We start from the raw sequence: 24,570 nt of genomic DNA on the forward strand, positions 1-24,570 counted from the left end.
TCATTTGACATGTTAGACATTTTAATGCATGCCTTTTTCGCTTCACATCCGTGTCTCACCCACACATACAAACAAATGGCAAGTCAAGACAACATAACATGGTCAAGAACCAAGTGACCTACTCAGCTTACACCGGCTCCAGGCCAAAAAAAACAACAACCAGGAGACTAGAACAACTAATGAAGGAAAGAAAAGGTTGAACAAAATGTTATATTCTATAGCTGCTGTATCTGTGTTGTCATCATTTAAGGCAGACCACCTCCTTTAAAACACTCTTGTAGTAACTTTAAAGGCTAGACAGACAGTTCCACAAAATAAACCCTACTGAGCATTGACAATGGTGCACTGCAACTGCATCACTTAGCATATATTAAATATGCATTTTAAACATCAGTTTACATTACATTTCAATGTCACTGCAAATCAGCATATGCAAAAAAAACAATGTATAAGAAAGGCAAAAGGACCATGAAAAGAAACTGAAGGTACAGCCTTAGTAAACACTTCACTTTACTTAAGCACAGCTGATCTGCTCTGCCAAGGTTGATCATTGGCACTGTTATTTCCTTAATTAGCATTGAGAGCTTTCACTGATTTAAAACAAAAATGCTCAAAGGGATGTAGTTTGGACCCATTTTGGGGCTTCAACATTCCTACTACTTTTTCTTTGGCAGCCTCATCTTCATATAACTAGCAATGTTTTTGGTGAAATGTGTTTTTAACATAATTTAACTCTTAACTTAAAAATGTGCATAAGTAATCCCTGGCTCAAAAACAACTCTTCAGGACCACATTCAGTCATGAACAACACTCACTCTGTCGTGCGCAAACAAACACAAAATGTTGAGCAGCAATAAAACAGAAGTTAAAGTAACACTGCACAAAGAAGCAAAGATTTGCCTCAGTCTCATATCTCCAACTGGACTTAACACAGACTGATGGATCTGATGATATGTGAGGGTTGGATGAAGCTGCAGCAGGAACCCTGCCAACATTACAATGACAACTCCAAGGGATGTTTTCACTTTGATGGTATGTGGTCTGTGCTGTTATATATCAGTGTTTGTTCCAGGTTGGGGCTGCAATGGGACCCCTGGAAGACCTCTCCACCACTATCAGCTCATCAGGGTTGTCACGAGCCTTATAATGGAGCAGGAGGTCTTGGATGGCGCACTCTTCAATCTACAAGGACACAAAAATACAGGGAAAAAGAGATTGAGTCTGAGATACAGAGGGAACTAAAGCCACCCTTCAATGAGGGAAAAAAGACAAAATGCTGACACAGAGTGAATAATGATAATAAGAGCGTTTTACATAATGGCAAAAGAAGCCGCAAGAAAATAAGTATGTTCTGTGAAGCTGCTGACAGAAGCCTGGCAACAGCTGGAGCAGAGGAAAACACAGAATGTGATGTCTGCCACATAGGATAAAGAGGAGCCATGTATTACTATACATTCAGTCATGTAGGAGTGTGCATGTGAAGGTGCGAGCACTAACGCACACAGACAAGACGCCTTACCTGGATTAGTGCCAGCGGCTTCTCTCGGCTGCGGATCAGAGCGGCTTCCTGTTCCTTCTCCTCCTCTACGATGGAGGCAAAGGCCACCTGGGAGTAGACAGGAGGGCTGCCCGCTGCACCAAGCACCCAGGGCCTGGGGGATGAAACAGGTGACACGCAGAGAGAGACGGTGTGAGGATGGGTATCAGTGACTCTGCTGTGATAGTGAAAGCAACAAGACCCTGAAGTGCGTGGACAAAGGTTGAATCAACGACTACTGACAAGGTTCTGTGTCCGTGAGCAGGCCGCCTATCCCTCATATGGCTGTGTAACTGGACTGAAGTAAAAATTCATCTCTAGTATACTGTCTGGATTCTATAAGAATCACAGAACTGAGACTGCTGTTTAACTTTCAAAAGATCTTCACAAATGCTTATACAGTGGATGACAAATTATTATCAGTGTCTATGAATAGGACTGAGGAGACCAATCCCGATGTGGTCGAAAAATAATAGGGTGAGGAAAAACTATGAAATGAAAAAAATATTTTAGGAAGGGGCAAAACATTTTTAGAATCTCAAAAAAAAACACAGACAAAGATGTCAAAGGTTTGTGGTGACAAGAGCCGGCGCTGTTTTCGATGTGCTGTAAACAAAAACAGATGAATTCAGCAGCAGAAATGTTTGCCTTAAATCCTGTCTCTGTCTGTTGCACCACCACTTGCCTGAAACCTCAGGAGAATTTGTTGTTGTTGTAAACGTGTCTGAGTGGAGTATCAGGCTGGTCATGTGTGAAAGGAAACCTCTGGAGGAAGTCCGGACCCAATTCTCCAGAGTTCCTCCAGATCTAATGTCTGAAAACGACTAGGGAGAGTCCCAAGTGAGGGATCCCTCTCCCAGGACAGACAGTGCGATAGATGTCAGAGAGTCCAGCGGTGATGAAGAGCTGCCTCAGGATGAGAAAGAGCAGCCGAGAAGAGGAGCTGCCTCAGACCGAGGAAGAGTGCAGTTGAGAGGTGTAAGAGTTAGAAACGATGAGAAATGTAGAAGTGGAAGACGAGACAGAGGGCAGTGAACACAAACCTTTGAACAAGAAAAGAAATAAGAAGAAGAAGAAGCAGAAGAAGTAGAGTCGAAAAAGAAGGCGTCATGGTTTCTACTTAAACCTCGTGCCTGAAGGCCAGGTGGAAAGTCAGCAGAAACTGCAGTAGCTTTCATTGGACGTTTGCATTCACACATACACCTCCTCCGGGGGAAATACGTAAGATCTTTGGACTTCAGTGCACGCACTGTACATGTCTTTCTAAATATGGATAAAGGATTCATGGCTCTGATCAATACTACATTACAGTATTGGTTTCCAAATATATCACTTTTTTTCCACAATTAATGTTAACATAGAAATGTGAAACACAGTTTCCCTGATCTCAGCTGCTCAGTGATCAGCGCCGCTGCGTCATGATCAGAGCAGAAGCTGGTTTGTACCGAGCTAGAGTTTCTGTGTCCTCCTCCAGTCTGCTCTCACTTGATAAACACTCATCACTAGTTATCAGGACCTGATCACTACATGAAGTAACTCAGTGTATGTTTGATCCGCTCCAGAGTTTTTGAGGCTGCATTTAAACATCATGAAAATGACTCGTCAACATGTTGTGCTCAGTACAACACGAGACGAGGACTCAGTGTCAAAGTGAGCAGAGCAACACGCAAACATGATCCGACACCATTGATTCATAACCAAACACATGAGCCTAAATAACATCATCCTATATTTGCTCAGAGGCATAGCAAAGATACAGCCACATTGAATTATGGTGCTGTATGTTTTAGATGGATTCTATTCTATTTTCAATCTTAAAAAATCTTTTAGAAAAATTTGTACAATTAAAGCTAATGTTAAATGTATATATCTGCCTTCTGTCAGTTATCTTTCCGTTCCCACAACAATATACAGAGAAAATGGGGATTTTTCCAGGCATTTAGAAATGGTGATTAATCGTGATCAACGACAGCTAGACTGTGATTAATCTGATTAAAAAATGTTACCGTTTGACAGCACTACTTTTTAGTTTTCAAACCTATATATTGAAGTCTGTTTCCCTAATACCATGCAGCCCTATTATTTATGTAATAATATTAATAATAAGTATTACTATAAATTTTGTCATTACAACAAGTCTTTTTTTCCCTGTTCCATGAGATCCTTACCATCTATTCAATATGACACATGCAAAATATGTCGTGTCACATTGAAGAGGTCCCCACAGTCTGATTTGCGCACGCTTAGATTGATTTCTCAGTTAATAGTTGCTACGTGCGAGTTGGCGACGAAAACATTTCTAATCAATCACAATGACGCTTGTTAAAGTCATAGAAATAAGACTCTGTACATGTGCATGTTAATCTGGCCAAGAGATACCTCTGGAAATGATTGAGGGAGACTAAAAAAGAAGGAAAAAAAAGTCTGGAGCTCAATCAAAGTGCTTAGATTAGAAAGGTATTGCTATTAAACCTGACTTAAATCTCTGGAAACAGTGTCTCCGAAGCCTGACATGAGCATGGACGAGGCTGCTGCAGCTTCCTATGCCTTGAACTCGTCAATCTTATCCAAATATCAGGAGGAACCTGAAACCTGCTCTGTTCTGAATAATTCGTTTTGACATGAGGTCTGCCCTTATCAATTCTGATTACCATCACCGCTTTCACTATAGTGACTCACACAGTTTAATATTTAGAAGTCTGCTCGGAAGATTGCAGGATGAAGCTTGGAGCAAACAAAACAGAGAAAATAGGATATCAGGCATAAAAAAGAGATGTACTTAACATGCAAGACCTGAAATGACAATTCAAGTATTTGATTTCTTTTCGTCTAAATAGACATCACATAAATATCCAAGCTATTACTACAGCTGGGAATATACTGTATTTTTATGGACTAGAGTAACTGTGTGTGTGTGTGTGTGTACTGTTTGTCCAGCTGGGGTCGTTGTAAAGGTCAGTTTGACCTCGTGTTTGCGTCAGGTCGGCTCAGCTGTACTGGGTCATTTAGAGCTGTTCACCTCAGTCTGACCAGGGACTCATGACTCTGAATCAGAGCATCAGTGTGACATAAGCACTTGTTGTTGCTCCCATTTTCATGTTTATTGCCATTTTTAATCTCCAAATTTATGTTTAATTTTGTATCTAATGAGAAATAAATAAAAAAGGACATACATGAAGCGTTTTAAATCAAGGCCTAGATCAGGTTAGAACGGAGGTCATACACTTAATGGGTTTTCATGGAATATAAAGTGTGTGTGTGTGTTTTTGCTTTGCTGATATTAAACGACATTAGAACAGCTTCATGAAGACACCTCAACAGTGTCACCAAGTGGTAAGCAACAGTATTGGACAGTCAGTTTTGGCAGTGACCTCCATCGTGTGCGTTTATGCTGCACAGTGTATTGTGCGTCGGTGATACACTCACCCAGGGGCTCGCTCTGACTCGTTGCTTTCAGATTTAAACGTGACCCTCCTGGCAGCAGGTGTAGGGGTGACAGGTGACACCGGAACGCCTTGAGCCCGCTGTATTCCAGTTTGTCCCACTTTGATTAGACGGTTCTCCTCCTCCTCCAGCAGAGCCCGAAATGAGCATGAGGAGGGAGGGGACTGAGGTGCTGTAGCCCTACAGACAGAAACGTATGACTCAAAGAGGGAAAAATATATATGACAAATAATTTTGCAGCAAAAGAGTGTTGCTCTTTTGCTGCCACTTCTTCTGAAGTCAAGTCAAAGTTGATCTATATCACACATTTAAAAAAAACACCACTGAACAAAGCACTGAAAAGGCTTTCAATATTAAATTTTAATATTGGTATTGGTATTCCAATATTGGTATAAAAAAACTGAGGATAAAATACAAAAGCAATAAAACATTAAACATCATAAATAATTGCAAGTTAAAATATTGCTCAGTAACTCAGGCCTCAAACTCCACTCGAATTGAAAGTCAGTGAGAACAAGTGGGTCTTAAGGAATGACTGAAATGTGTCTAGGGTCTGAGCGCCTCTGGTATGAAAAGGTAAGATGTTTCTAGAGATTAGCAGAAGCCACTTCAAAAGATTCAACCACCTCTGCTCTTGAGCATAGATCTCGGGACATCTCTAAGCATCAGGTTGGTCGACCTCAGTGAAGTAGCGCAGAGGTAATCACAAAGAGCAGGACGAGCCAGAACAACATCTCGTCCCTGTTTTTTTTTCTTGTCAACATAGAAAATTGCTATACAATTATTATTATCGTCATCATCATCTTATTTTCTCTATGTTTATTTGGAGCTGTTCAGCCAGTGAGTGAGAGACTGTAAATCCATCCACAGACTCCAGGAAGTGATTTTACGACAACAGTAGTCTTCCTATTTGGCCTCACTCACCAGGCCTTCCCACTGCTTTTGGATGGGGTAACTGTGGGGGTTGGTTTGGAAGCTGTGGACTCCACACTGGCCTCCTTGTTGGCCATGGCCAGCATCTTCCTCTGCTTCTGGGACAGTTTAGTTGGAACGGGGGACAGCTTCATGATGGTGCTGACACTGCAGGCGGGAGGGAAAATTATGCTCAGTTAGCCAAAGTGAACAAAGAAAATAAATAATTCATATGCAACAGTACAGCTTTCCATCTTTCTTCTGATTATATGGCCTCATACCAACTAGTCTAACTGGTTACTGTAAACAGCAGTTAGTTGGTAAATGATGCAAACCTCCCATACCTTCCAGGACTTTTAGGAGTTGCTCCAAGTGTCGGCAGAGAGTTGGCTTCCATGTCCATGATGGTTCTCAGATCCAAGACTGGAGGTGGATGAGCAGGGCTGCATGTCGTAACACAGTCACACATACTAAGTAAGCTAGTATACATATTGCACAACTTTCAATAGTTATTGATAATCTAGGCATAAAAATGTCCCTTCTCTCTGCAAAAGTGGGAAGAAAGAAGATCTGTTGTTAAATTTACTTGTATCTAGTGTCAAATCTCAAAGCTTTTTTTCTTGGGCCGCTATTGCTCAGAGGGTTGACCTCTAACCAGAGAGTCGGTTCAATCCCAGTCTTCCCCATTCTCATAGAAAAATCAGGTGCTACCTATAGATGCACTGAATGCTTATGTGCATGGGTGAATGCCAAAAATCTGTACTGTAAAGTGCTTTGAGTGGTCATCAAGACGAGAAAAGTGTTATAAAATTACAGACAATTTACCAAAGCATGTCAAATAACTCATCTTTGCATTGTGGACTTTCTGTCAATGGCTTTTTTGGAGAAACAGAAGAAAAGAAAAAAGATGCCTGATCAATTCCATCTTACCTGGGACGGACCTTGGGGATGAGTTGTGATGCAGAGTTGGGGGAAGTTGAGAGGCCATTTCTCAGTGACGTTGGGGTGCTGGGTGGAGTCTTCAGCTTTTGACTGAGAGCCTTCTCGTCCTGCACACGATAAATAACTTATGATCTGTTATATATTTGAGTATCATATCCACCAGTCTATGTTGTTTAGCCACTTTTCTATTACTCTAACTTGGTCATACAATGGAAAAAGGATAACTTTATCAAAAGTGTCTGTATGAAATTGTTTACACTTTGCACACTGCATATAAGATGAAACTGATTCGACTGTGCTTATATGGCTGTAGTGGTCAGATATTAACCTCAGCTCTGTCATGGAAGACAGGTGACTGCACGTCCCTGGGACTGCCTAGCCCCATGTAGCTGCCCTCAGAATCTGATGTGAGCAGCTCCTGCAGAGACTCAGTGGAGTTTGCCTTGCCTGTCTTCACCAGGCTCTGGGGGACCACTGAGGAGAAAACAGTGTTTGAAGGTAAGATATAAAAATCTAACATACAATCAACATGTTTCCTTTAAAGAGGTGAGCTGATGACAGTAAGGTGGTTTGTAATGAGGTGTGAATATGTGTTATACCTGCAACAGGTGGGCTTTGGATGATATGAGAGAGAGTGTAGCCCCCTGAGCTGTCAGACCGACGCCTTGGTTTCTTTTTAGCCTTCATCTTTGCCTTCTTTAACAGGATATCCCTGGGGGTCAATGATGTACAATCAGGAGCAGATTTTGAGGTACCACCTTTTAAATATTTAAAGGTAATGCAAGATCTTTCCAGTTAAGATAATTTCAGACATGCGCTGAAGTCTTTCAGTTAATCTCCTGAAATTATTTTTGAGGGACCGTATCTGAGTCAGAGGGACCAGACATTCTTTGGAGTTTTTCCTGCCAGCTCCCTAGTAAAAACTCTGGATAATGTCCAAGTGAGCAAATGTGAGGAAACAGCGGGAGAATATATGTTGACATTTCTAAGATGTGGCAGACACAGTTCTGAGTAATGAAAAACCGAATACAAATAAATCAGGATTTAAAAAAAGCTGTCATTCATGTAGAAGAAGAAGGAGAAGAAGATGTCAAATTGGAAAGACAACATTTTAGAGCTTTGCTGATACGGGACAATGCCAGAGTTGTTTTTCAAAACACAGCAGTGGCATTTTTACGTTATGTCCTGTTTCATGAGTGCTGTGCCATGCCTCAAATGAACACTCAGGAGATATTTCTGTTGTTGTGAATGGGTCTGATCGGAGAATCTCCTTCTGCATTATTCAATGTAAAACGCAAAAATCTAGACAATGAGGACACGATTCTCCGGACATATTCTGGAGTTTGTGTCTGAAAACAACTTAAGTTCCTGCCTGTCTCATATTTAGGTTTATAAACTAAAGACTTCGTGCTCTTAACCCACATGAAAAGAGTAATATTGTGTTTTACAAAAGTTAGGCTTGATAGACAAAATGCTAAATAAATTTGTATATATTGAAATGGAGTATTACGCCATTAATGACAATATGAAACTCAACACAGCAGCCCAATTAAAATAACAATTAACAAAGATATAACAAACAGTTCTGCCTGCATACCTGGTGGAGTGATCAAGTTCTTCCTCTGGTTTATGGCTTAAGGCTGAGTCCAAATTTTCATCTCCATACACACTGAGGTCTGGAGCTCCACTGAACGGAGTGATCACTCTCCTTTGCATGGCTGGAATCTGGAAAAAACAAACAAACAAATAATTAAGAAGTCTTAACAGACGGCATAACTGCTCCCAGTCAGTGACGCATTTCCAGTAATAGATATTTGTCATTAATATTGTGATCCTGAACACCTTTATCTAAAGATATGATAACCATCCAACAATAAGTTGCAGCAATACCTTTTGCAGCAGTACCTTATGCAGTATATTAAAAAACATTGCACCCCTGTTGGTCTTTTGATTTGCTTTTATGGAGCTCATGTACTTCTGTATAAATCTCAGAAGACCAATAGTGTGGGTCAGAAGTTTCTTCATTCTGCTCCAAGTTATATAAGAAAGAAAAACATCAGTAACACTATTCCCCTGCTGCAGTTTACTAAATCAGCTTCTGCTGGAAAGCTGGATCAGTGGAGTCTAGAGGCTCTTACTCTTTACGACTGAGAACACAATCTGACAGTTACTGTTCCAGTGTTAGACTCTGTTGAACTTCCAAGAAGCTGTTGTACATAAATAAATAAATAAAATCCAAGTAACAAACAATGAGCAAATACCAAAGTCATGGGAAGAATCATGCAGATCAGGATAGGGAGTGACTCACCATCTGAATGTAAGCTGCAGAGAGATCCACAAGCACCTCATCACTAAGAATATCCAGAGCTCTGAGGGCAACACAAAAACAATTGTAGGAGACAGATGAAAAAGCATGTTTTTATATCTCTCCTAGTTGCACATGTATTTCTCCTGCTGCATTGATTGGATTTCCCATGTCCTCAAATATAATTATAACAGATTATTGTTGTTCTGCTATTGCAAATGTGGCTTACTGTGTTCAAATTGATTTCCCTGTATAATAACACCACCCAGTGGTCGTCTAGGTTCATGGTTGATTATTAATTTCCTGTGTTTGTCAGATGCTACTAACCAGATGAGAAGAGGTAAACTCCGGTGATACCCAAGGTTAGTAGTAACCAGTTTCAATGCTGTCGTTCATTTTCCTGCCAGTTAAAGCAACGTCTGTATATTCATCTGGTAACATGTATACATTTAAATAACCAGCAGATTATTTTGTATCCCTATGAAAGTCAGAACAATCTAGTTGTTCAATCTGATCAGACTATACTTTATTATTATACGAAGAAGAAGAAGAAGAATTAATGATTTAGGGTACTGATATTAATCAGTGTGTCTAATTTTGGTGCAAAATAAAATCCAGACATTGTGAATTTAAATGTTGTTTCATAAGAGGACTTTTGGGCTTTGTGGAGGTATATACACTGAGTGCCCATAAAAGTTGTTTGTTATTTAGCTGGATTACGGAAAAGCTATTCATCAGGGGACTAATATGAATTTAGTGTGAATCTAAATAAAAATATTTTTCAAAAATTAAATGTATAAAATAATTGAAATTGCTGATTTTCCACGTAACACTTCAGGGAGCTTAATGAAAAATATGGCCATGTTAAGGGGACAGATTTCTGCAATCTGGTTTAGCTGGATTGAATTTAAGTGGACTATTGGGCTTTGGCTGAGGTATGCCCTGCGAGTACTGTTCAAAATCCACACTTGATTCTCACTTTGACTCGAGCAGGGCGGCCATGTTGAGCACAATGAACTGGAGACAGGAGAGTTTGAGCTGCTCTGCGTTGTACACGGCGGCAAACTCCAGCAGCTCTGCAGCGTTCTTCAGAGTCACTGAGGAGAGGAAAGTACGCAGCTTAATTAACAACTCAGGGCAATTTAACCAAAATAATGTAATTGTGTCAACAATGTATTTTCCAAAGTTGTAATTTGTGAAGTCAAACTGGATTTATATCATGTGATGAAAACTATCTTAGTCACAAACAAAATAAAAAAAACAAAACAGTATATGGAAAGATTTGCTGCGTTACAGCTCAATCCATTCATCATTTTGAGCCAAGATAGTTTATATTCATATGAACAACAAACCTATTTGTTACACTATCAGCAAAATATTTTTTTTACCCTCCCTTATTTCTACCTCTTTATTCATTCACATCGAGTACAAATCGGCTTTGTAATGATCGCATTCAGCCTGTGCTTATAACCTTCAAAACAATCACAACTATTGTTTCTACCAGTGCAGCATTTTGTCCAAATGAATAGAGCTAGTGAGAGATAAGATTACAGGAAAAGACGGTGGGTGAACGGGCAGGGGTCGAAATAGAACATACATTTCTCAGTGATGACGACCTCGCACATTTCCTTCAGTCGTGTGATGAGCAGCTGGTCGGCCACAACCAGTACGCTGCAGACAAACTCTACATTCAGACACTCTGTCGGGCAAAGCAAGAAAACAACAAGCACTGGTTTACTTTCCCCTTTTACGATTCTTGTATATTTAGTAAGAAATTGACATTTTAACCAGTGCACGATCATAAAAACTTTCAGTCCACAAAACTTGAGGATCTACCTTTGATGGTGGGAGACTCATCTGTATAAATATACTCGAGAATGACCTGCAGGGTCTCTGAGCTGATCGGCATCTCCAGTGCATTACAGGATGTGGCCTGAGGGGGTGCAAGACTTCTGTTATTAACAGCCCTGAAAATAACTATATTGACAAAAGTATTGGGAAACAACTTTTAAATCATCCAATTCAGGTGTTTTATATAATCCCATTGGCATTGGTTGGACTAGGCCCCTTAGTTCAAGTGAAAGGAAATCTTAATGCTTCAGTTTACCAGGACATTTTGGGCAATCCTATGCTTCAAACTTTGTAGAAACAGTTTGGGGAAGGCAAGAGCCGGATCTCAACTCCAAAAAAACACCTTTGGGATGAATTAGAATGGAGATTGCGACCCAGGCCTTCTCTTCCAACATCAGTGTCTGACCTCACAAATGCTCTCCTGGATGAATGGGCAAAAATGTTCACTAACACAGTACAACATCTTGTAGAAAGCCTTCCCAGAAGAGTGCAAGCTGTTATAGCGGCAACTCCATATTAATGCCAATGGATTTAGAATGGGATGTCATAAAAGCTCCTGAAGGTGTAATGTGTTGGGTGTTCCAATACCTTTGTACATACAGTGCAGTTCTACATGGAAATTACACAGGTTTGTACCAGTTAGTCATAAGTGAAAAACATTCCATACCTCAATCCAGGGGTTTCCAAGCATACTGTTGAAATATTCTGTTGAAAAATACAGAACATCATTACTCGTTCATTTTCTTAAACTTAAAACATCCAGCATCTAATTTGTGATGGCAACAAAACACAAGCAGCTAATAATTCCACAAACTGAAAATGTCCTGCGAACTAACAGGCGTACAGAATCAGATAAAATAAAAGTATTAAAATAATGATGCAAAAGGCAACAGGTTTTGTTTAACAAGCAAGAGTTCAGCACAACACTTTTTGTAATTGTCTGCACATATGCTAATTTGTTTCATTAGATTATGCAAAATAATAATCTGCAGTTATATTTCATTTGAATGTGAATGATTATATAAATCTATGGATGCATTTCGTCATTTATCATCTTACCCAGTCTTGCACAGAGGATACTTTTGTGACAAGGAAATTCTTTGCCGTCTTCAGATTTAAGAGTAACATCACAGAGGTAGGAGCTGCGCAGAACCAAAATGATAGAAATGTATCAGATAATCTACATTATTTATCAATTGCTTTTATTATAATTAAGTGCTGGTGTACACACCATTTCCTCTGGTAGAATTTGGATTTGTTGCAAGTTTTCTTGTGATTGACAACAATTTTTCCATTTTCATATTTGACTCCATCCAGTCTGTCAAGAAAACACGATTAATGAGAAATTACATAAAATCTGATTTGGCCTCATAGTCAAAGCACACGTGGGTCACTCACCGTGCAGACAGGCTGCCCAGGCCGAGCTTCTTTGCAACGCCCTGCAAGGTTTTAACAGGGTTGGCCCCTCCTTCATTGGCTCTCGCCTTGTCACCTCTGCCTCCTTTCGCCTTCTTGCCAGACTTGGAGCCCTTGCTCTTGGCCTTGTTGCCATCTTCTTTGGTAGCAGGGGGAAGGGAGCGGTACACCTCCAGGGCTGAACCGCCTCTCAGGCCCAGGTCCTGCAGGCTGCTGATAAGCCTCTCCTGCTCTGAATCCTGGCCAAGGCAATAGAGACAGTGGGGCACACTGTTCAGACATAACACCTCTCTTTCACCGCTAAAGCAATATTTTTTTATAGTGACACCAAATATATCAGACTTCTGTTGCTGAGGCTGTGTTACATAAATATTAAACATTAACACCTCACAATCCCCTCCCGCTAACCTGATTTTGCCCAATCAGGGCAGCTGAGACCCTTGGCCGGGCTCCTTGCACCAGCAGCTCACAGGAGTCTGTGTAGATGAAGTGGAGGGCGTATTCGAGCATGTCTGGTGGGATTTTTTCCAAAATGAGTAAGTCGCAGCCCACAGCATCTTCGCTCTTCCTCACTTCCTGATCGAGATCATCACCAACTTCACTGTGCTCGGATATGAACAGCTTCCGGAAGAACTCGGACCTCATTGACAAGATGTACTTGTGAGCAGGGAAGGTGCGATTGCCGGCCTGAAGAGTCACGTCGTGGATGCTGTCCATTTCATCTGCCTCATCCAGAAGGCTCCGGAAGTGTTGGGAGAGGGAGGATGGAGAAATGCTGGGAATCTCATACAGGCTAGATCAAAGACAAAGTGGATGTTGAACGATTATCAAAATGATCAAAGAGGACTTCTACATCAATATCAGATAGAAAACCCATATAATCTGTGAGTGCTGAGTAATAACTGGACAAAAACAATCTGTCTTTCAGAGATCAGGTGCACAATGAAAAATTTAGTTCAACTGCTCCGAAAGCACCTTTTTAGGCTTTAAGTCTATTTTATACAGACTAAATAAACAAAATAAATAATTGTGAACAACTTTTTCTATGCTTTAGGAATGATCTCCCACCTTGTTTTGGGGTCTGCCTGAAGCACTCCAAAATTTCGACCTTTTGAGTCCATGGTGATGGTGACAGCTCTGTGGACATATGGGAGTTTCTCCAAGCGGATTCGCTCATACAGTGTCCCAGCATCTGAATGGCCACAAACCTCCACACTGACTTCTGGATGAACACAAGTACATCAGATAAGGCAATATTATAAATCAATTCTGAAAACCTGCATTTTAAAACTGCTTTAACGATGCCTTTTTATTTTGTTTGCCATCACTATTTCCATCTCTTTTGAATTATGCTGCCAAGTATATTATGAGATTAATAAAAGGCATCATTAAAATCATTTTCAAATCATCAACTAACTTTTGCAAAGTAATAGAAAACTTTATGATAACTTAACCCTATTGAAATTCCTCACCTTTCTTCTCACCATACTTCTTATATTCTCCAGCCCACACGCCACTGAAACCCTCCCCGTCCTGAGTCACAAACATCATGCTGTTCTTGCTGAGCGCTATGTCCGACATGAAAACCTGACGTCCGTACGCCCACCGGCACTGTCTCACCGAGCTGCCGGAAGAACGCCAGCAGAACACCTGACAGAGAGGGGAACAACACAGAAAGGAGGATATTTAAGTCTTAGTCACCGACTCCATATAGGTCCAACTCTGCTTTGTGTAACTGTGTGAACCATAGGTTAGATAACAGTACAGAAAGTTAAGACACTTTCTATATCGAAGAGGTATTCTCTAACTGTGTCAACGTTTTATAACTGAAGTAAAACTCAAATTACCTACAGTTTTATTGTTTCACAGTTGCGTTAACAATTATAAGAAAAAGCATTCTCTCTTCTACCTGATGAACAAACTTACCCTCCCAGCTTCATCTAATGCCAAGATGACCACCTTTTCCCCTCCTCCCTCATTCAGCAGCTGTGGATCGACACGGTGGTCCAGACTGCCGCCACTGACAAGAACCTTCTTAATGTTGAGTTGCCTGAACAGGACAAAGCACAAATAATAATTAGAAAGAAATAATGTCAGGGTCATGTCAAACTTACTATTATAATAAATCACATAATCACATCTGTCATTTAATTATCACTTTTGATAACTCGACTGTTCAGTTATTGGTAATTAGCAGGCAGACATGCATTAAGCTCGTCTTCCCTTTCAAGCCAACGAATGCTCAGAGAACTGCACTATGCAAAGCAGAGAAAACTATAACCCAACCGTTTCCAGTTAAGTGACTGGTTTACAATCGGCTGTCATTCAAATGAGACCTGATTCGAATAATGGATGTGATGCAGAGTGGTCAGTGCCTCTGCTGGATCTCTGTGTGACATCACAAGATGCAGTCTTTTGTTTATTATGAATGCAGACAGTACTGCAAAAGGAGATGTGGCCTCAATTACTGTGATGGGAAGCAGGATTTTGGAAAAAAATTATAATAATGGAAAATAATGTAGTATGTGTTTTTTTAATGTGTGTGGTAATATGAGTCAATTTGCTCAATCAATTGCTGTAAGACATTTGCGATAGGTTGATCTTTTGATTTCCCCCTTACAAAAAGAAACAGCCTAACATTTGTGACTTTTCTCTCCTAATATCAAGTATTTTTCCTAATAATATTTCCACTTTTTTCTTGAAATCTGCGATTCTTTTCTATTTCAACATGTCCTTTATACTCTTATCATATAAAACAGAGTAGGAGTGACTGTAAATTATTTTAATGAGATGGAAGAAGAGGGGTTCTTTCCCCTTTTTGCAGTACAAGGAGCGATGGTTAAAGTCCAAGTGTTTTATTTTGTTTTGTTTTATTTATTCACCTTGATGCAATTTTCTTGCACTGGTAGTCGGCCAACAGGTAGACATCCCCCTTCTCAGTAACGACTACTGTTGCTCCCTGACTCGCTGCTGCCATGGCTATGGTAACATCTTTATGGTGCAAGGCTGATACCTGCCGGGGGGCTGTCACACACTTCTCTCCATTAGGATCCAGGAGGTAACCTAGAGATAAAATCGCTCTACATGAACATACCAAGTACTTCACACTCACACACAGTGTGTTAAAGAAAAGTGCTAATCTCAGGTCTGAATGGACCCAAATAGACCCTGAGAGTAAAGGATTCAGGCAATATTCTGCAGTGGTCTGGAACACATGTGGCTTCTTTTGAGTGAACACATAACTACTCTAACCGCCTACTAAGCTGACTTCCTCTGACCATTTACAGTTTAGATAGATTTCTACACTTCTCGGTGTCCATACATCGATTTGTTTGTTGCCACCAATACAATATCAAACACGTTATTTGTGTAGCCTATATTCACACAGCAAAATGTGTTTGATAGGGGTTAACAAGGTGTTACAACCTCTGCCTTTAACCCTCAGTATTGACTGTTAACACACTTAAATTCATGACTGCGCTGACACAAAGACATACACAAGCACTGCAATCAGACCCATCTGTAAACTCACTAATATAGAGCAGGGAAGTGAGATCCAATCACAAGTTGTCACAGGTGACACAATCAGGATGCATTTTAATGCCAGGTGTGAACTGGCAAACTGAGCGCTGTCCACTTGAGATCAATTTCTCAGGACGGATGTTAATAGCATGTCTGAACAGGCCTTAAGTGTCTTAAAAGCAGTACAATCATCTCTCCTAACACGGGCTTTGCTGACATTTCAGCGTTGACACTTACCCAACTGGCCTCCATTTAGTCCCATTGTATAGACAGCCTCCCTGGTCCACAGCACTGTATGGAATCTCCCTGCTGCAACTCCAATCACTGTCCTCCCTCTAAGCGTCTTGGAGAACACCTACACAAGAGATTAAAGGGACATTAATAATATAAAATATACACTGACGGATTGTACTTTCCGAAGTACACTAGTAGATGTTAAAGAGATATTAATTTATTAAACAGATAGTTCAATTAATATCTCTTAACAGTATTATGTATAATAATGTGTATAATGTACTTTTTGGCACAAATACATCCAAATCAAATTAAGAATACAAACACTGCTTGATACATTCACAGTCATGCTACCTCCTACCTGTTTAGGGACGTGCGCTGAGGTGGGAGGTGGAGCTAGGCCAAGCTGGTGAAAGGTGTTGAGGCCAAAAGTGTAAACGTATCCCTCCTCTGTAAGAACCACCGTGTGGTCTTTCGCTGCTGCCACCTGGGAGCAGTGGTGGGACATCAGACCCTCCACCATCCGAGGAACCTGAGGCGGGCAAAGAGAAGATGGTTATAAATATTTTTTTTAGACCTTGCATGCACAGTATCAAGATTATTCCCTAATTGCACATAGTCACAGTGACAGCATTGACACAGCCCTGTTGATTTATGCTCACTTATGCAACCAGGTTATTGTAAGTTTTTTATTTTTCCGCCTAAAAGATTTTAGCTTGTTTTTCAATTGAATTGTCCACGTTATAGGTCACATTAAAGGTGGAAAAAGTTTGGACAGGATTTATCTTTGTCTCATTTGTTAACATCACACACAAAGTCTAGGGGTGTGTAGACTTTTTATATCCACTGTATATGGGCGCCGACTTTGTCTGTGACCTATATTAAAGGAGATATGATGTAAACGCATTAAATTTTGCTTCCACTCGTTTCTCATATGAATGCCAAATTGCATTAAGATCTGTGATGGTGCAGCCCATTAGTGTGATGATTACAGGGAATGACCCACCTATTTATCAAAGAGTAAAAACTTAAGAGAAATTTAATACATAGTCCTATCTTTAGAAACACCACTTCTTCATCTGACAAAATACGTTTCCAGTGTCAGTGTCATAAAATATTTCCAATCTGAAATGTGTGCTTATGTAGCTGTCGTCAGGGAGGAGCCAGCGTCTTTATCAGTTCACAACATGAGTGCCTGAAAATGTATCATTCATATTTACTTATAGTTATTTTAAGACATGATAAGAGATAAATACAGCCGAACCATAATTCCATTTTAGTCCAATAGACTGACATGAAAAACATTCTGGAAACAGAGCGTCTGTTTATACATAGTTTAGAAAGAGGCAGAAGTATCAATTAATGAAAAAGCAGGTATATCGTGTATGAATCAGTCCCTTTATCTGATAATAGACAGAATAATTACATAATTACATAATTTCATCTAATTATCCAAAAATTGACACCAAAACCTCCAATCCTGTTTTACATCACTTTCATTTCTAGTTTATTTGGCAATTTATGCCCCTCTGGAGGATCTCCTGCTGTATACTCTAATGTTCTAGATTCCAGAGACTCGAAGTTCAGTGCATGTCTGTGAGCAACTTTACTGTAATACAAGGTTGTACCAAAATAATGCCCAATGACAAGTCTCACCAGATAAGTCTGTTCATCTCCATGGCCAAGTCGTCCTCCTTGTCCATGGCCACAGGTGAACACCTGGCCTTTCTGAGACAGGAACACAGAGTGGAATTTACACAGAACCACCTGAAAAGGGAGGAGAGGAGATTAAACATGAACACCATTTTTTTGTTGTGACAATGCATTTTAAATAATATAAGTCGTATTTTTGGGGAAGAAACCATCCAAGGTATTGGTTTGTGCAGATTAGGCTCTTGTCATCATAATTTTGACCTCATAGCAGAGGCTGTGATGCATCTCTTTCCATGACCTTCAGCCAAACCCTCTTGTAGTGATAGTAAAACACTATGCCAATAAAGGACTGGGCACAAGTGGAAAAGCAAACATCATTACTTATACATTGGTCCCCTCAAGTCTTCAATAGAGCACAGGGATGTTTCCCAAAGTATCACATTGATGTGGACATTCACACACATGCACACACATCAGTGTAGCTTCATTTAATTAAAAACATGTCATTGTGGAATGAATATTTAACCTCTTGCACCTGCTGGATTAGACTGGGAGGACAAAGACTATACACTGTACCACTGGGTCATTGTGTGGTCATGAAATCTGATCCACCTGTCCCCCACTAGGCTTTATGAAATTACTCTGCATGACAACTTTTGCAAGTCAGAAAACACCTGAAACACGGAGTCTGTTCTGTAAACAGCGATAATAAAACATCACAAAGACTCAGATTAATTATTTCTTACCAAATAGCAAACCTGCTTGAATGCCAACAGTCAAGATGGATTAAAATGACAATTTATCTAACACAATCACACTGCATTACTTAATCAACTATAACCAGCACCTGATGTGTACCCACACAGCTGTGTGGCTGCACTGATGCCAGCAGCTATATTAATCACACTAAGAGCATCTAAATGACAAACCCATGAAATTGTAGCCTCGCTGGCGTAGTCTGACCACGCTTACACTGGCTCAAGCGTGTCACAAATTGACTTTACAGGAGAAGGCAAAACTGATTGCTCCCTACCTGAAACACCAATTATGACCTCTATTTGACTCAGTCAATATTACTGCTAGTTTCTTTTTGTGTGCCTATACCCCCAGCTACCAAATTTATAGTTATTAAAGAACGATGTCTGTGGTTTGCTAAAGCATGCCTAAATATATTATTTGCCTTGGTTCTACCACCACCAACAATTAAAAACTCAAGTATATCAAATATTATTATAGCCATAGAACCACCGAGTTAAGTACGATCCAAGCTTCGAAAAAACATTTTTTCAAATGCAGATGTACCCAGAGGAGAACATTGTGTAATTCATGACTATCGGGAGGGACTGTTTTGCTGGTTTTCCCATGTGGTGTGCTTCATCTGGAGTACCCATGAGCATTCGCTAGTTATTTTCTTTTTTTTATGATTAAACACATGCTGGCACAGAGATGAAGCATGAGGCTATTACTGGCATGACGCATGCAAGTGGGGTCATCAGGTTGGGGGAAGCCTTTTGCTCTAGAAAAGCACTTTCTAATTTCCCTAGTGAGCTATGACAACGCCACTGTTACGAAGCCTACCTGCTTTATGCAAACTGCAGTCCTTGCAAAAACATCCACAAGCTCCGGGTGCTGCCGGCTCTCCTGATTACCATGGCCAAGACTGAAATTAGTGTTGTTTCCCCATGTGTATACTTCAGTTGGGTCTGTAGTTAAGGAGAAAACACAGTCACAACACTGCTTCCACATGAAGATGTACGTAAACCACTGCCATTAAAAGGAGGAATATCCAATTATTACTTTCACCGAGGAGGTTATGTTTTCACCCATGTACATTTGTATTTTTGTTGCTTTGTTTGTAGGAAAAATAACACCCAAACTCCCAGACAGATTACCACGGGACTTGGCGAAAAGATGCTGTATTTGTCAGGGAAATGCCCTATAAATTTGTATCAAGAACTAGGGGTGGATCCAGGATTTATTTTACGCTTTTATAGAATCACAAGCCTTTTGACTCTTCACTAAAACAAACTCAAAAGAAGAATCAGTTTCATTATCAGGTGTAATATTCATTTATAACAACTTTTCTTACCAGTGTTTTTGAACACAACATGTGTTGGTCGGTCCTTCATCGTCAGGTCCAGGACAGAGAATCCCTCCTTGTCCTGGGTGGACAGAAGTCCACCATGCTGAAACACAACATCTGGGTCAAGTTTCTGAAAATGACTTTGACTGTATAAAACACTGATCCAAACAAAAGTAATTATGCATGTTAAAAATAATGCATTGGAATTTTAAAAATAAAACATTGGAAGGAAAATTATCTCATGATATTGGACAAATTTAACTTATGTAATAAATGGGAACTTTTCATGACCCTGTTAATAATGCTATTAAACTCCTTTACTGACTCTAGACAGGACATTTCTTGAAGGATCTACCGTGAAAGAAAAATACCTTGACCAGCGATATGAGACAGTGGATATGTCCGTAGAAGGCGCTGCGATGCAGAGCGGTCCAGCCTGATTCCTTATCCTTCAGCATCAGGTCAGCACTCTTACTCTCCAGGAGCCACTCTAGCACGGCCTTCTTTCCCACTGAGGCCGCCATGTGCAGGGCTGTGCGGCCAAAGTCATCCCGCAGGGTGGCCACATTCTGGCAGTGTGAAGACAAGAATCCCCGCAGCGGCGCCTCGGAGCGACACGTCAGTGCCGCTACTACATCCTCTGCGTGCTGCAGTGAGCGGCATTTGGGGGTGCAGTTCTGCAGTGCAAGACTCATCCTGACCTTCACTGATTTTTCACAGTGACCTCTCCTCCTTTATGTTCTGCAAAAGTCTTTCTCACAGCCAACCACTAACAAATAAACTCAATGAAAAATTGCAAACTATAGCTGCTCTCCAAGAGGCTAAAGGTACATAGACAAAAAAAATGTATCAATAAGAGGTCGAGATGGCTTGGAGTGCTAGAATTGTGCTTGTGTTGAGTTTCCACCGCACCCTAGCGACCCCAGAGCGACTTGTTTCAGTCCACCATTTCGACCAAGAATTGAACACAAACTAAGGTGCTTGTAGCATACATTGGCATTAAGAATTCAATACATAGAAAAATTCTACTCAGTTTTATACAAAATCTTACATTTAAGTGTTTGCAAAAATAGATATTCCTCTACTGATTTACAAAAGGTAACGATTATTTTCATCAACCCCTCTGACCATCCTGTCCAGCAGTCCAACCATCAAACTTGAGGGGAAAGGGCCCCTTTCCCCCCAAACTCTCACTTTCCTTTTCAAAACTCCATAATTGTAGCGTGCACCTGAGGAGGAAACATTTGAGAATTAGCAACGAAAAACTAAATATATTCACATTTGTTCCCATGCAAAACTGCAAGAGCAGTTTGGCCTAATTTCAGTGTTAAGTAGCTCAGATCAGCTGAGTTGTCATGTTTGCCATACGTTTATTTGACAATTGTTTGCAAATCAATACAAATATTAGAATATTACTCCCCTAATAGTAAGAATATGGATAATATTTTTGTAAACAGCCATTTTTTTCTATTAAAACTGTGGATTTAACAGCAGGATTGTTTCACAGGCTGATTTATCCAAGAAGTATAAGCGTGTTAGTTGTCTGTGTTAGCTTCTTTTCTGTCCAAACCCTCATGGATATCTGGGTAAAACAATTAAGGTGTTCAGCCACTGTGACACAAAGTAAGCGTTAGTTCATTAAGGTCTGGAAGGTAATGCTATGTGGCTAGAATGCTAAACAACTGTACCAAAGCAGGACAACGTTACACGTAGAGCAATGAAAGATTGTGTTATGCATTTCCAAGCCTGTCCGCAGACTCTTCACCCAACGTGGGCAAATGTAAATATAGAAAGGTTCAGGTTTGAACATTCAGCAAAGTGTTGCTAGCCAGGGTTAGCTAATTCTCAACTAGCAGCTAGCTTAACTGACACATCATCGCATGCTAGCGTTAGCATTCTGAAAAGTGTCGTGTTTCCTACCTTTCGCTAGATAAAGAGAGAAGAAGACATGGAGCAAGCTGCATCAACGAAGTAAATCCACGGTGTCATTACTACAAACAGAGGCCAATTCTCCACTGGTGCAGATTGAGACAGGACTGACGCCTTCAAAACTGCAGGCTGGGTAAGAAACCCCTCACTAGTGTCGAGACTTCTGATTCGTCAGGGCTTGTACATTCCACTATCCTATTGGCTGGTTTTGTGGGCACATTGTAGGCGTGCCGCTGTTGCTGAATATGTGATGTAACCTAGAGTCTGTGTATGCAACACATTTTCTATTTTATTTATACAAATTACTATACAACATTTTTTAGCAGACAACAGCATGAAAAAAAATGAAATATATTAAAATCAAACTTATTTATACATTCTGAATTCATCTTAAATGATACAAAAAGAAGGTTCCTGCATCATTTAAGGTTTATGTTACCCCTAATGTCTCAAGTGATTTTTTTACAAAGTGTCAATGCTTTTCGCTCTTAAATAAACACATTTTTTATCATGCTCAATTTTTGAATAATTTTTTTTATGTTAGAATCAAATTAACAGGTATAATGGCATAGATTGGACATTAAATTAAATTTTTAACATTTTGATATTATCTTAAAAGCTGCTCTTAAATAAATAGTGGACATGCAAGCCAATAATCCTGGTTGGCTGTTTTTAAGAGGGCATTATTGATGTGATATTCCACACCAATCGTTTTGAGCAGCCCACACTCAAGGTGTCATGAAAAACGGTTGTAAAATCCTCTGTAGATCCTCCACAAGAACATCATGTCGGCTATCAATTTTGAGTCATACTCTTTCAGTGCAGTATCACTTTCAGCCTCGATCCAGGTGTCATGGAGTTACATAGATGATTCTCACATTGACCCTGGCTAAGAATAGGAAAGGGTCAAGGCAGCTAAGGTTACACTGGGATCCACACAGGGACTTCCAAATATGACATATTGATGAGCATGCCGTCACTCACCGTTCAAGCTTGAACACATCCACAGTTTTTTCTTCTTCTGAGCTGTATAATTCTGCATAATCCAGCAGACAATGCTGTCATCACAATGTCACCACTCAAATCTTCTCTGAGAAGGAGACATGAAGACCGTCTGAAAGATAAACAAAGTAATCAGACTATTCCATTGTTTAATGAAATCATGTTACATGTGTTTATTTCATCATTATCTCTGTAGGGGATGGGGTTGTTTACTGCAGCTTAAAAAAAAATCAATATACATTATGCATGGAGGGCAAATGTCTCACACTGATAAGACCGAGGAGTTGCTTAAGTTTTATCTGCACCAGAAACAGCCTGATCAATTCTGATTATATCACAGAAATTAGATAAAGTTTCTTCCTATCCCACAGTGCAAAACCGGCAGAGATAAAAGCAAAGATAATGCGTTCATTAATATTTACACCAAAAATTGTTTTAACTCATTGTGTAGACTCTTATGGTGTAGGTAATTATTGTTTTCAATATACTGCATATGCAGTGCATCCTTCTGTACTGTACAATCGGGACCATCCACCACTATGATTTTAGTATTTTTGCACAATTCTTTAAATTATTTGTTCAGTTTTTTCTATGTGAGTACAGTGAAAGCTATGTAAAATCACGGTCAAATATTGTACATATGTGTACAAATACTTGGCCATTAAGGCTGATTCTGATGTGGATAAAAAGGTGAAATAATTAATTCCCACTTGTTAAACTTTCCAAGAACTCATTGAGGTGAGTGGATCCAAGTTTGAGGAATAAATATTTAATGATGTTCACCCACACATTTTCAAAATCACATATGAAAAAGAATTGTCAATATTTATAAAAGTATATTCCTGAAAAATATTCCTGTATATCAATTGACTTGTAAAATTATAATTACCTTTAAAAAGACACACTATCACAGGTCATGCTTTCTTTGCCTAATGGCAACAATTTACCAACTGCCCCAGACTTAAAATTGTTATATTTCCATTTGTTAAGCACCTTTATGTTATAAAAACATTTAGTATTGAAGTAATAATTCAAGATTCAAGAGGGTTCAAGATGATATAACCCCCATGTAGGAATTGTGGCTTTTCTACATAAAAGTTGGCTAGTAGTTGTAAAGATATAATCAGTGGATCAGACGTTTTAATGTGATTTATTTAACAGTTTCCTTTTAGGCCTCTCAGTTTCAGTCTTCTTGTGTTTTTCCTAAGAATATAAATGTCACATTTAGTGTTGAAATGGGCTAAATATCAGATCTAATAATAGGCATATTCATTAGTCTGCTTCACCCACAGGAATCCCCTTTTTTTTTCATAGCCCAACATGAGGGGTCACTTCCCTACCAAGTATCCCTGAAGATATTCTTTTCCAAGAACTTGTAAATAAATTCGTGTTCCCTGATGATGTAGTAGGAGCTTCTGAAACTGAGAAGTGCTCTTCTGTAAAGCGTCTGATCAGATGATGTGTGTTTTACTGCATAGTGTAATGTGTTGAGAGGCTGGGTGAAACGTCACTGGAGCTCCCTCAGGGGCCACCAGAGGTCCCCGGGCCCCGAGTCACCGTGTGCTCCCATACTCCAAGTCCCTTTAAGAAAGAATTGTCCCGATGGATGTTTGACAACAAAGCTGAGACGAGTATTTTCTTTCAAAAACACGTGTCAGGATTCATGGAAAATTTCAGTGAGACTTAAAGAAACTTGTGTGCCTCTCTGTGCTCCCCCCTCTTTCTGCCGCGCGATGGTAT

At 40.0% G+C, this 24,570-nt stretch overlaps 1 protein-coding gene across 2 annotated transcripts; it reads right to left on the minus strand.

Moving 5' to 3' along the window:
• On the minus strand, nt 1–21,948 carry ibtk (inhibitor of Bruton agammaglobulinemia tyrosine kinase). 2 transcript variants are annotated; one of them, XM_061080673.1, is made up of 29 exons: nt 21,820–21,948; nt 20,271–21,128; nt 19,906–20,002; nt 19,395–19,519; nt 17,820–17,930; nt 16,525–16,695; nt 16,167–16,284; nt 15,290–15,470; nt 14,334–14,457; nt 13,880–14,057; nt 13,476–13,629; nt 12,816–13,200; nt 12,390–12,646; nt 12,223–12,309; nt 12,051–12,133; nt 11,659–11,696; nt 10,977–11,073; nt 10,738–10,839; nt 10,120–10,237; nt 9,144–9,204; nt 8,433–8,560; nt 7,435–7,547; nt 7,164–7,309; nt 6,824–6,942; nt 6,238–6,336; nt 5,906–6,061; nt 4,964–5,161; nt 1,520–1,652; nt 1–1,182 (listed from the first exon to the last, which is right to left on the minus strand). In XM_061080673.1, exons 2-29 carry the CDS (start codon nt 20,592–20,594, stop codon nt 1,057–1,059), a joined length of 4,029 nt encoding a protein of 1,342 aa, XP_060936656.1. In that variant the 5' UTR covers nt 20,595–21,128; nt 21,820–21,948; the 3' UTR covers nt 1–1,056. The 2 variants fall into 2 exon arrangements, with proteins under 2 accessions (XP_060936656.1, XP_060936657.1); XM_061080674.1 differs by lacking the exon at nt 12,223–12,309.
• Between the last annotated feature and the right edge of the window lie 2,622 nt (nt 21,949–24,570).

The sequence above is a fragment of the Limanda limanda genome, chromosome 11, assembly GCF_963576545.1.
Source record: "Limanda limanda chromosome 11, fLimLim1.1, whole genome shotgun sequence".
In the NCBI taxonomy this organism is placed as follows: Eukaryota; Metazoa; Chordata; class Actinopteri; order Pleuronectiformes; family Pleuronectidae; genus Limanda; species Limanda limanda.

Bases quoted from the DNA above. Each gene is read 5' to 3' on its own strand.
- ibtk (XM_061080673.1), bottom strand. From the start codon at position 20,594: ATGAGTCTTGCACTGCAGAACTGCACCCCCAAATGCCGCTCACTGCAG. The intron at 14,458-15,289 runs GTGAATAAATAA...TGTCCTGTTCAG, and splicing joins TGCAAGAAAATTGCATCAAG to GCAACTCAACATTAAGAAGG. The intron at 13,630-13,879 runs GTGAGGAATTTC...GTGTTCATCCAG, and splicing joins GAAGTATGGTGAGAAGAAAG to AAGTCAGTGTGGAGGTTTGT.